The 12991-nt window shown below is 53.4% G+C and overlaps 2 protein-coding genes across 2 annotated transcripts; one reads left to right on the top strand and one right to left on the bottom strand.

Annotated features, from left to right (window-relative positions):
* The first annotated feature begins 3793 nt into the window (after window positions 1–3793).
* Window positions 3794–5696, top strand: LOC123776949 (C-C motif chemokine 13-like). The gene is made up of 3 exons (XM_045773337.2): window positions 3794–4164; window positions 4691–4805; window positions 5241–5696. The coding sequence occupies exons 1-3, from the start codon at window positions 4089–4091 to the stop codon at window positions 5344–5346; spliced, it is 297 nt and encodes a 98-aa protein (XP_045629293.1). The 5' UTR covers window positions 3794–4088; the 3' UTR covers window positions 5347–5696.
* A 1501-nt stretch (window positions 5697–7197) lies between these two features.
* CCL1 (C-C motif chemokine ligand 1) lies at window positions 7198–10036 on the bottom strand. Its single transcript, XM_045773626.2, has 3 exons — window positions 9900–10036; window positions 8595–8706; window positions 7198–7571 (listed from the first exon to the last, which is right to left on the bottom strand). Exons 1-3 carry the CDS (start codon window positions 9973–9975, stop codon window positions 7475–7477), a joined length of 285 nt encoding a protein of 94 aa, XP_045629582.1. The 5' UTR covers window positions 9976–10036; the 3' UTR covers window positions 7198–7474.
* Between the last annotated feature and the right edge of the window lie 2955 nt (window positions 10037–12991).

Genomic DNA, 12991 nt, shown 5'->3' with positions numbered 1-12991 from the left:
TGCCCCAGCTCTGTTTCCACGAGCAGTTTTAGTTTTAAGCTGTGATAGGTCACAGCTTGCCAATAAGTTATTCCGTGAGAATAGACTTCCGTGGATAAACAAACCTCTGAAAACCACAACGTTGTGTAGTGAGGCCAATTCCAGTATGTTCTGATCTAAGAGGGCAGGGCGCTAAGACTTCCCAGAGCTACGGGAGGCAGCTCGTAGGATGCTTGGGTACCAAGACACTGCAGCAACGAAATGATTCTAAAATTACAGATTCTATAGTTCTGGGAGACTTCTATTGTATAAAGACCATTGAGCTGGAAAAGAGTTCGCTGAACATCTGCTCTAAACACAACTGAATAGCTGACGTGGATCTCCATAAGCTCCCACTCTGACCGGTGGGCCTGAGTGGCTTTTCAGGGCTCCAGAGGAGCCATCATCAAAAAATCCCAGAAGGTCTTAGGATTTCTTTCCCCAGTGCAGAGTCACCCTGGTTATATGGCGGCAGGCTCCTCTAGGGAAGGCTTAGACCAGATTTCTAGTACAGACCTGTGAGTTTCCAGATGTAGCAAAAATATTACCACGACAAAGTTATGCTAAAAAAAATATTCATTATTTATCTGAAGCTCAAATTTAACCAACCGTCCTGATTGCACCTGGGAACCTGGCATTGCAGGGCCCTTCCTGGTCTTCCTGGTCTGGGGATTCCACGTCTCTGAACCGACTTAGATCTGGTAACTGGGCAAGAGGCCATGAATCTCTCCTACAAGAACCTGTATTAGATTTCTGCCCATGAAACCAAGAATTTTCTGCCTAAAGTCAAGCAGCATCTTAGTAAGCTTCCCATCCGTTTCATGCCCAGGGAACCCATCATCGGTGTCACGGATCCCTGCCGGCCCAAACACCGATTACCACTCCAGCCCTGGGGCTCCTTGGGGTAATTGTAGCCACCTTGTCTCTGCTGCTCATTAAGCAGCACTGTCCTGCCTCTGGCATCCTGGATGCCACTCCTCCCACCAAGATCCAGACCTAGATCCCAGCACAGTTGCCCCAGCATGGGCCCCAGACCAGAGGCAGGAGCTCCACCTGGTTACTGGTTAGAAATGGAGATTATTGGCACCGTGCCGAGCACTTTCTGTGCAGTACCTTCTTCAACTCTGACAACAAAATGAGGTAATAATTAACCATCCGTTTCCTCTTAGAGGCCTAGAGAGGTAAGCAGTGTGCTCTAAATCACATGACCAGTGAATGGTGGATCTGCAACTGGAAGCCATCCGGGCTGACTCCAGATCCCAGGCTTCTAAACACACGCTCCTGTGAGATATCAGGTCCTGAAGTAGAGGGAAGGACAGACAGGAGTCCTTATAGGCAGGCTTGGATGCCCCTTCACCCCCTCGATTTGGAGGAAAGTTCGGGGTGCATGTGTAGGAGTGGCTACTAGTGGGCATAACACGCAAGGCTCAGGCATTCCAATGCATTGATCTAGGCATACTTGCTGCAAATTGGGGATATAATGTGTTGGCGCAAGTACCTGGAAGTGATGTTAAGGCTCGGTTCGATGGGCTGATTAGCCTTAAAAAGAACCTGCAGTTAATGAAGCTGCAATGCAGGGACTTCCCTGGGATGTTAGGAAGGAGTCCAACGGCTCAGGGAAGTGGATCTGTTGAAACGGATCTCCGTGGGCAAGCTGCTCAACCATCCACTCACTGCACTCCAGGGGAGGCCCCCAGACACATCCTTTGTCAGGGTTCTCTGGTGGCTTCGCTAGAGATCAGAGATAGCCGTGGGATATGCTGTAAGTCCATGGTTCTCAAACTTGAGTGCACACCAGAATCACCTGCAGGCTTCTTAGAACACAGTCCATCACACAACTACCCGTGATGAGTTAAGGAATCACCATGCCAAGAGATGCTTTTATGGTGCTTCTAAAATAGACGAGCAACCCAATCCCAGCATCCCATGTGGAAGGACCATTTCCAGGAGCCGCTTCTGGTCCTGGGTCCAAACCTATGCCAGTCAGGGTCCTAGTAAGGAATAGATTACAGTTAAATTTGAAGGATCTGGGAATGGATTGATAAAGAGGCTGTTGAGCAAGATGTGGGCTGAGTGTGGAGAAACCGAAGGGGTGTTTTAGTACTGTGAGGTTAGTAACAGTGTGGGGACTGCCCCCAGACCCAAGGAAGAAAGGATGGGGGATACCCTCCCCACTTGCCTCCGCAGAGAAATGAAAGCCGTTGGTTGAAGGCTGCCTCCAGGCTGAGGTCCAGGAGAGGCAGCAAAGAGAAAAGCACCTCACCTTACTCTTCTCTCTCTCCCACACCTCGAGGGGCTCCCTAGTGCCGAAACCCAAGCTGAAGCCAGAAGACCTGCAGTCCTACTGCTGTAATCCACACAGGCTGGCTTCCCAGGGCCAGAGAAGAGGATGGACAAGAACGGAATGCGTGTCCGGAGGGACAAGCTTCCTTCCTCATGTCGCTCTTGACAAGTGTTTGTGTCAAAGTTACGTAAGACTCGTAACATGTGTTGGAGTACACACTCTTTTGATTTTCTCAGGAACAAATTGTGTAAGACTGGAATTATTAGTTTTTGGAATGCTTGAAGGAACTAGTTATTAAAGCCTTTAGAGCTGGAGGACGTTTTGTGGGAGGATTTTCAATGACTGATTCCATTTTTCAGTAGTTTTAGAATTACTCTTTTTTTTTTTTTATTTTTCTTTGGCAGTCTGGTAAGTTGTATTTTTTAGAAAACCATCCATTTCATCTAAGTTAAATTTATTGGCATAAGGGTCCAATTTTCCCTCTGGTGTCTAGGGCTCTGTGGCGACACCCTCTTCCTTTGTCCTGCTGTGGCGATCTGTGCTTTTTGCTTTTTTCCATGGTCACTCACAGGAGAGCATTATAGGCTTGTCCAAGAACTGACGTGGAGCGTCCATCCACCTTTTTAGGGCATAGGATTTTCTGTTTCACTAATCCTAGCTGTTTATTTCTGTGCTTTTACCCTCACTGGACTTGTTTTGCTAGAGGGGAAAAACCCACTAGACTAGAAAGGATTCCAGGCAGGTGCAAAATGTAAGCAAAGTCTGGGAGCCGGGAGGGAGCATGGGGAACAGACCACTCAGGCCAAGTGCCTTCCCAGGTGGTCTTCCTCAGTCCAAGGTCATTCCCCCTCCTGGATCCTGGGTCCAAACTGGGCCCATGGGGATGCCCACCCCAAGCTCCAGCTCAGCTACACGCTCTTTGCGGGGTGGGGGAGGGTGACAGGCACAGAAGCAAAGAGCCCACTCTGCTCTACCCTGCAACTGCCTTCCCGGCAATAGCTCTAGAAACTCCATGGTCCTTCCAGAAAACAAGGGGCCTGGACAAATCAGTGGGTTTCAAACCATAGCCTTCTGGGCCTGAGGGGCAGAAAGGGACACTAAGAGGTGACAAGAGGAGCCCCTGTCCTCTGAACCTGGTTTTGATTCGTCTCAGGTATGCGGCTGCCACATAAAACTGGAGAAAGTCTTGTGCGCTCAAGACAGTGGGAAAGGCCATGGTGATCGTATGTAAACAGACCAGCTTTCTCTTCCGGCGGCCGCACTCACTTCCCACAAGGCTTTGGGCCAGTGACTTCAGCTCCCCCAGCCTCAGCGTCTTCATCTGTGAATGGGCATGATGATAACCGGATACACCCGGTCAGGACTAAACACATGGCCCATGCAAAGCCCTTAGGCTTTTTTCTCTGGTTGTGGAGAAAGCAAGGCCATGGGACAGCTCCTCGGAGCACTCCCATGGCAAGTGGTGGCCCATCTGTTCTTCCTCTTCCTCTTCCTCTCTGTGGCCTGGGCAGCTGGAAGGAAACGGTGCCTGCCCTGCTCCAGCCCACAGCTTCCTTCTTGAAATTCCTGGAAAACTCCTGGCAGCCAACCTCCAGCTCAGTACATTCAGGAGGGCCCTGCATCTTAACTTGACCATGACCCTGCCAGGCAGGCATCCCTCTGGGAGCTCCTACCCTCTCTGCTTCCTATAAAAGGCTGGCACAGCCACCCGAGTCGCAGAGAGGCTGAGCCCGGCCCAGGCACCCCCAGATCGCACTCACTCCCAAGCTCCCCGCTCTCCACCGACATGAAGGTCTCGGCAACGCTTCTCTGCCTGCGGCTCATAGCTGCCGCCCTCAGCATCCAGGTGCTCGCCCAGCCAGGTAAGCCCTTCTCTCCCTCCTTCCTGTCCTCTCTCTTTCTTTTTGTTTTCTTCTCCTTCTAGAAAGCCCGAAGCTGAAGTGCCCCACTTCTGAGCCTATCTGAGCCATGGGAGTCCTCAGAGCTTCCCTTGAAAGTCTAATTTTAAAGACAGGAAGCTGAAGGCCAAGTTGGGGACAGGACGGGTCCTACCTGCCCATTTCCAGCCATTGCAGAGACAGAAGAAAACCTAAGCTGCTCACTCCAAACCCAGGGCCTTTTCTCTGACCCTGGCTGAGCTTCCCAAACCCTGCACCTGGAGCCCCAGAGCCAGGACTTGTCCCACCACGCAGCTGTGATATTCTAGCCACCCCCCCTCCCCCATCTCAGGGGTCTGCACAGGAGCGCTGGACTTAAGGTGGATAAGATCCACGTCTATCTCTTTTCCTTTCCTTTCCCTACAGGCACTTCCTGCTGTATTCAAGCTGATAAAAAACCTAAAAACCTAGACCCTCCTAAAAGGCTTTTTCTTTGTGACCTTGTTTCTAGATGCCCTCAGTGCCCTATTCACTTGCTGTTTCACATTTAACAATAAGAAGATCCCCTTGCGGAAGCTGGAGAGCTATCGAATCACGAGCAGCCACTGTCCCCGGGAAGCTGTCATGTAAGTAGAAAAACTCTGCTCACCCCCTACCTGACCGCACCCCACCCCATTCCCACATCCCCTGCTCCAAAGTTCTACCCCAGAAGACAGGCATCAGACCACTTTGGGATCTTATTCTCAGGGGATAAGAGTTTCCCAGACTATGATTGCTTCACAAACAGGCCCGGAGGGGGCCGGCTCCCGCACCTGCTCCCCGAATGGGCGCTTGCTCCGTCTCCACGTTGCTTTGGCGGAGGCCAGGCCAGCTTCTCTGGGGCCCCCAAGAACAGTGACTACCTCCAGAGTCCCCTTCTTCCCACACCCCGATTTCCTCCTGTCCCAGAGAGGATCCTTCCCCTGCAGCAGGTGGACCAGGCAGGGTTGAGAGCCCAGTGAGGCATCTCTCGGGTAAAACCCGGACTTCCCCCTAACCGTGCAGCCCTCCTTCATCCATAGCTTCAGCACAAAACTGGCCAAAGCTATCTGCGCCGACCCAAAGGAGAAGTGGGTCCAGGATTATGTGAAACACCTCGACCAAAAATCTCATAGCCAGAGGACTTGAACTCTTCCAGCCACACTAAGACCAAGCCAAGTATGAGAAACGAACGACTGTTTATTCTCCTCCAGCTTCCCCAGCTAGACGCGGACTAATTTTACTGTAGTTGCAAATAGGGGGCTTTCTGCTTTGTGATGCAAAAATTTGTACTACGTCTTAAGTAATATATAATGTTATTTGAATTGTTGCTGGTCTGGGGTTTATTTTGAGTATTGGGGATCTGGTTTTCAAAGCAAGGCCTTGAGCCCGTTGCTTCCTGTCATTAGCCCCAGTACCGCCCCTCGCTCCGAACAGCAGGCAGCGGGTCTGTCTCCCGCCTAACTCCCTAGCTATTGCGTGTGCCTACAAATCATGGAGGTGAGAGGTCACTGCACTCTGGGGGGGGGGGGGGGCTTGTGGAGGGGAGGTACAGCTAAATACGTTATTACAGAAAGGAGAATGCCATTCGTAAGGTCGTTGTCTTTTTGCAGAAGATACATCGTGTTTGAAATCTCTCCTGGTAGTGTTTTCTTGGGAGAGGGTAACTTCCAACCAGAGGGCTGGCAGAGGGCGCTGGAGGAAGGGGGCTATGGGGAGGACCTCGTGGTGGGTGGTGGCTGACCTGGGCTCATCTGACTGTTGCCGGGGGCCCAGCTCAGCAGCCCAGCATGTTCTAGAACAACGACTCCAGCCTCTAGCTTCAGCTTCTAACTGGTCTCTGCCATGGTGCCTCCCAGCTCCCAGCAGTCCTTGGAGTGATCCAGACACTACGCGCACCTGACCTCCAGGGGAAAATGAGATGCCCCGGTCCTTGTTCGCATCGACCCTGGAGAATGCCAGAGCACGGTCATAGCAAAGATTCTTCTAGAGGGGGCCCAGGATGGAAAGGACAGGAGAGGGTCTGCAGGGAATATCCCCTATGGTCGGAGTTTGGGTTCCAGGACAGAAAAGGCAGAGTCCTTTAGAAAAGAAACTGGAGGTGTGGCTGTACAGGAATTGGAATATCAAGGAGCTGAGTTTGGAATCAGTTCTGGGGGCAGGAGGGAGGGACCGTCGGAGGGCGGAGGGCAGCATGGCCAGAGTGGCTTGTGGCCTGTGGCGGTGGTCAGGATGGAGTTGGCAAGGGCGCCAATCCTGAGATTCGGGCAGTTCACCAGTCGCTTCCCTCCCTTGCTAGGCTCCCTGGGGACCCACATGACATAAGTTGGCCCTTGTGATTACCTCTTCCACAGGGGCGGGGCCTCTGCTTCCCAGATATCGGTGAAAGGGTCTCCTGCTCTCCCCAAGACGGCCGCCCTCCTCCACATGAGCTGGGCTGGCCTCTCTGAAAGACCTAGGACCCGCTCGTGCCTGGACAAGAGGACGTCCTGCCAACCAACTCTGTAGGATCGGCCCAGTGGACAGACGGGGTCCCCCCGCCCCCGCCCCCCGATGTTGTGTCAGGCAGTCACTGGGCAACTTGGGACACAAGAGAGAGTTCTGGCCTGGGAGGCAGAAGCCCTGGGCTCTAACACCAGATCTGACCCTGACTCGCTCTCTATCCTCAGGCCTGGGTCTCTGTCCCTCGCCAACCATCAGTCACCTCATCTACAAAATGGGGCTAGCCACATCTGACAGGCAGGTGACCTCACAAGATCCCCTCCAGCTAGAGCAGTGGTGGCTTTTGGAACCCCAACCCTGGGGTTCCCGCTTTCTGCTTCATCGTGCCTTCCTCCGCTGCCGGGGAAGCAGAGAATCTACATCGTGGCCCTGACTCAACGTTTATCCCCCACCCCTCACCCCAAAAGACAAAGTCAGTCAGCTGAGATGTGTAAGCCATTTATTGGCTCTTGTGGACAAGGAGTCAGTATCTTTTGACATCAGTTCCAATGTGTCTCCCCCCTCCCCGCCCCACCAGCCCCTGGCCCCAGCTTCTCACTGCCCATCAAGTTTATAACCCAAAATCCCTGTGGGATCCAAGAAGCCCAGGGAGTCAGGGACTGAAGATTCTAGCATTTAAATATATAAAGTGCAACAACATAGCTTATCAGGACTGAGCAGACCCTCCGTGACCTGGCAGAGCTGGGCAGAAGGACTGGGGAGGGGTGGGGGGCTGAGGGGACAGGTGAAGCCACGCCGTCTTCGGAGTCCAGGGTGGAAAGAAATCCTCTCGCGTTTACTTTGGTGGGCACGGTTTCATAGTTTTTAAATGAGGCTTAACCCATGGGGCTGACTGCATGACACAGGTCTCTCTGCCGCCCTTCAGCTTGAGTCTGTGGGCAAAGAACAAAAGGGGAGCTGAGTCACAGGATTTGCCCCCTGGGTGCCACACACAGGTCCCATTCCAGCTCTCAGGTGCCCCCAGGCTGCTCGCTCTGGGCCTGTAGAAGGAAGTCCTTGCCCAAGACTGTGGCAGGCACTCTGGGAGGAACACCCAAGCTTCAGGGAGAGCTCATTAAATTGAGTTTCTCCCTCTTCTGTGGAAATTTCCCTCCTCGAGTATTGCTGAGGGCCCTCAATCCATCTTTTCCTGTGTCTATGTCCATCTGGAACCCTCCGTCATTGCTTCAAATTACTGTGAATGTGTGTGTGGGTGTGTATTTATTTTCTGACCCGTCCACCTCTTTAACTTGGCTACTGTCCAACCAAACTACAGACCAATTCTAACTTTAATTATCTGACAAATCTCTCGACTTCCCTGAACTTCAGTGTTCATAATAATGAAAATGTGTGCCCCGAGAGGGTTAGCCAAGATAATATACATGAATGCTTTAGAGAGGCCGAGTAGCGAGGGGAAGTCACCTCGGTCTAACTTTGGGATGACCCTGTGATGCAACTATCATCTTGACTCCCCTTCACAGATAAGGAGTGCAGAGGAGTACCCAGAGAATGAGGTGCAGAAGCATTACCTGCCCAAGGTCGCCCAAGACTCTAGGTTGGCAAATCTGGAAGCAGGAACTAATGGTGACCCCCCTCACCTTTCCCACTCCACGGTAATTCCTAGAGCTTTTAAGCAGTTCCTTCTGGACATAAAATATTAGGATATAATACTCGGCGTCTTGGGGTTCCGAGAAGCACAAGTCGCTGCAGGAGCACAGAGGGCATCCTTCCTGGCACCTGCTAAGAAGCGCGGTCCTCCCCCTAGCGCCCATGCTGGGCTATGCACCCAGATTTTGGCGGCCTCTCTCCGAATCTGATGGAACATCGCCACCTAGCGTCTGCCATTCTAATTCCAGGTGGGCTGGTTGCTGCTCTGAAGGAGGGAGTCGGGAATTGACCAGGGTAGGAACACTCACATTAGACTCCTGCGGGAGCAGGTGGAGCTCGTATGTTTGTAACACTGGATTTGCTGCTGGGAAATCTTTTTATCCGCAAACTTGAAGCAACAGTTGGAGGACGACACAAGCACTAGAAAAGAAACACACAAATGGGTTGTGTCTGTTTCTTAATCTGGACTTCATTCCTCTTATCCACGTGGTTTAAGAAAAAAAATCCCTTTTGGGGACAGGCCCAGGCTTGGGGACCATATCCAGCCGAGTGGCTGTACCATCAGTCACCTAGCTCTGTATGCAGGCAGAGGGTCGGAACACAGGTTCAGATCCCAGCCCTCACAAACAGCAGTGGGGCTTTGATCAGAATGAGCCCTCACCTGGGCCCCAGACTTCCCATCTGTCAAATAGGACTTTTTAAACTGATTTCTAAAGGAGCTTCCAGTTCTCACATCCCACCACGAGTGCACGGTTCTGGCTCAATATTTGGGTTCAAGGGCTCTAGACCCCACACCCTGGGGGCCCAGTGAGTCTGGTGCAAGCAGGACAACTGTGGTCCGTGGCTTTGGGGCCAGATTAGGAAGTGCTCAAGGGGTTCCAACTGATGAAATGACAAGGAAAGAGCTTCCAAGGACTAAGAGGTTTCCCACCTTCTCTCTAGAATGCCCTCTACCCAGGTCCACAGCTCTGTCCAGGATCCCACCCCCACTGCGCGGGTTTGCACACTCTCTCCCACACTGCACCCCCAAGGGACTTGAATTCCAATCCTGGTTCCTTCCTCCTAGTTTTATTGTTTGCACGTCTTCCATGTGCCTGGAATCAGTCTTCTCTCAAGAGCCCCGAGATGCAGCATTATCAATCCCATATTACCAACAGGGAAAGCAGAGTTGGAGAGGTAAAGTGACTTGGCCAAGTTACTGACCCAACACTTGCCTAACAGTGATGAGACCCCTGCTCCAGTCCCAGTCCTGAGTTCAGGCTCTCCCTGTTACCTGTTATTGGGTGGAGGCAAGACCCAGTCCCTCCTCTGCACCTCAAGCCTTCCAGCTCGGCCTAGAGAGCCTCAGAGCTCCCTGGATGAGGCAGGGCCTCCTCTTGCTGAAGCTAGCAGCAGCTCAGATGTTGTGCTCACCCAGACACCTGCTCCCACTGGCCTCTGTCCCCACCACATCCAAATTCTCCATTCACCCCCTTTAGGAGGAATTCTTCCCGGAGGAGGAGACACGGAGGCCTTGAGTTCAGGGCAAGCCCTGCCCACAAGCCCAGAGTGCCTGCCTGGGTGTCTGCCCCCCAGGCCCCAAGGGGGAGCAAAGTGACTCCAACCATACTCACTGCTCCTGCCGTCCACGTCTCGAAGCCACATCCCAGCTAGTAGCAGGCACGCCAGGGCCATGGTGAGGAGCTTCATCCTGTGCAGTGTGGCTCAGACCTCTTTCCAGTGGTCTCGATGTGTCTGGTGAAGCTAAGAGCTAGTCCCTGGCCAATCCTGCAGTGCCTGGAGCTTTTATTAGAAGACCTGAGTGGGGTTTCCCAGACCCTGGTGCAGAGGTGGGGAAGTCACAGGGAGTCACTTACTCACGTCCAGTGACCACATGGAACAGTCCCTCCCCCACCTCTCCTGGGTGGTGAGAGAGGGATGGGGAAACTTCCCCGAGTGCAGGAGAAGATAAGGATCTTGAGAAGATGAGTAGGAGTTGTCCCGACTGAGTGGGAAGTGGAGAGAGGTGAGGGAGAGGAAGTTGCCTGTGGCTTCTCTGACCCCACGTGTTTCCATCCCGGGCTGGAGCTGCTGGTCCTGAACACGGGGGAGAGGAGGACCAGCGCTGAGGTATACCCGTGTGGAATCCCAGGTCTGCAGATCAGCGGTGGCCCAAACTCACTTATCCCCGGTCACATATGCCCCGCAAGATGGAAAGAGTGACATGTGTCCCAAAGAGACACCACAAGGAGAGCTCGGTGAGATTCACTAGGTCAAGGGCCCAGGCCAGATCATTGCTATTTCTATTTTTTCAGTCACTCAACACTTCTCAGCAGCTTTCCGTGAGCCCCAGGAAAGACAGCTACCATTAAGAGACAGTGCCTGACCTCGAGCCGTGGCCCTTCGATTCACAGATTCACAAGTAAAAGCCACACAATGTAAGGTCAGGAGCAGATGTGCCATCTGGAGGGGCCCGGGGAGGACCGGGAGCTGCCCAGGAACATCAGAGAGGCTTCCCGGCTGAGCAGAGCCTCCTGCAGAAGGGCTGCAGTGGGAAGGGGCATGCCACCAGAGGAAGGGGCTTGAGTTCGGGCAGGGAGGCACGGAGGGTGCACGCTCCTTCGGAGACGCCAGGTAGAGGCGGTTCGTGGGGTCAGGAGAGTGAGTTGGGTGGAGAAATGGCAGGAAAGGGGTGTGCCTGCGTAGCTATGAAGCGGCCAGGTCATGGAGACATTGTGAGCCGTGCTTGGCATGAAGAGCATTTTAGAAGGTGCTCCGGCGAAGGTGGCTGGGCCGAAGGCGTGTATGAAGATCGTGAGGCGTGATGTAACCACAGAGGCTCGACGAGGCTGAGCTCTGATCATGCGCTCTCTAGCTCAAGGGTCTGCAGGGCCAGCTGGATTACCCATTGCCAACTGGATGATGTCCAAGGTGCCCACCTGGACATTCGCGGCTCCTCATGCTGTGTCTGTCTCCACGTTTGAATATTTGCAGTACCCCGAACACGCCACAGGCTTTCCTGCTGCTAGGATGCTGCTCCCACGGTGACCTCCGCCTGCAGGCCCCCCTCACTGTCTCCCTCCGTGGGCTTTCTACCCTTTTCAAATGCCTCTGTCCCCATACAGAGCCTTCTGCTGTCTCCAGCAGATGGGCACTCAGCCTCCTTTGAAGCCCCCCCCCTTTGGACCTCCCATCTGAAGGTCTTATATCCCTGCCACCTGCCCACCCCAGCCCCAGTGTATTTTCTCCAAACTGACACCTGGGTGGGGTGAGGGAGGAGTCCCGATGTGTCAGAGTTCAACGGGCCCTCAAAAACCATCGGCAACTGGGGCTTTTAAAGCTTCCGGGGAGAGCCTTTGAAAAAATGAAGATGGCCTGGCCCCATTTCAGAATCAGAATCAAAACTTCGGTGCCTATCCATGTTGAGGGGAAAAAAATACTCCAGGAAATTCAGGCAGCAGAAGAATCACGCATCCAGTAGGGTCTCTCCACATTACAGATGGGAAAAGAGGAACCTCGGAAAGAAGAAATGGACTTGCCCAAGGGCATACTGGGAACCCATCACAGAGATGGGACGGTGGACGCCGAGGCCATCTGATCATGTGAGCTCCACGCATGGCCGCCTCTGAGGACACACGTCCAGCAAAGACCACAGCTATGGGCTGCTCTGCCCCAGTTCCCACACATCCCGCCAGCTGCTGCCCACCATGCCTCAAGTACCCCAAGTCCTAGAGACCACTAACCCGCTGTTGCTGCTCTGAGTCTCCTGGTCCTTGCAGACCGACGTGTTTGTATTCCTTTACCATCGTTTTTGCAGGTCTCAGGGAAGAAGGGAGATACAGGTGCTGACCGCGACCATGTAGCCCTAGGGCTTTCAGACTCACTTGGGACGCAGGGAGAAGCAACCTGGCCACCCAGGAAGTTCTTGGCTCTTCCATTCCTCCCCGGCACACTGCCTGGCCCACTCAAGAAGGGCACAGGGCTGGGGGCACCTGGGTGGCTCAGTCGTTAAGCGTCTGACTTCAGCTCAGGTCATGATCCCAGTGTCCTGAGATCGAGCCCCGCGTCGGGCTCCCTGCTCCGTGGGAAGCCTGCTTCTCCCTCTCCCACTCCCCCTGCTTGTGTTCCCTCTCTCCCTGCCTCTCGCTCTGTCAAATAAATAAATAAAATCTTAAAAAAAAAAAGAGAGAGAGAGAGAGAGCGCGAGCGAGAAGGGGACAGGGCTGCCCCTCCAGGAACTTACTTGTCTTTCTCTCCTTCACTGTGGCCACCTTGAGCCCAGGACGGGAAAAGAGGAGCAGAGAGAGTTAGTCCTGCCCTCCCTTTCCCCTCAGCACTGGGCAGGCCGGCTGGAGGCTCCACAGGGGTACCGCCGGCACCCCATCTGGACGTCTTCTGCTTTAGGCCTGCACAAAGGCGAGCACCAAGTAATAACTCAATAAAACATGTTTGCACTTGCCTGAGATGGGGCACGGTGGCACGGGAGGGACGGATAGACGAGAAATGCTCAGCACAGACACTGAACCAGTTATTCCAGCCAGGTCTAACCCTCTCCTTCGTGAGAGGTTTGAAAGCCAGGAAGTGCCTGTGGGAAGGGTTTCTTATTAGCTATTTTAACGAGGCAGTTGCCCAGGGACTGAGGGTGGTGAGAGAACGCACAGAGCTCGGCCAGTGTGGATCCCTATCAAGACCATTTCCTCCAGGGGGCCCAAGAGTGGCCTTGAAC

Source organism: Ursus americanus, chromosome 23 (assembly GCF_024610735.1).
Source record: "Ursus americanus isolate L20-20 chromosome 23, mUrsAme1.1.p, whole genome shotgun sequence".
NCBI lineage: Eukaryota > Metazoa > Chordata > Mammalia > Carnivora > Ursidae > Ursus > Ursus americanus.
The sequence above is the reverse complement of the archived record's forward strand: the minus strand, read 5'-3'. Positions and strand labels throughout refer to the sequence as shown.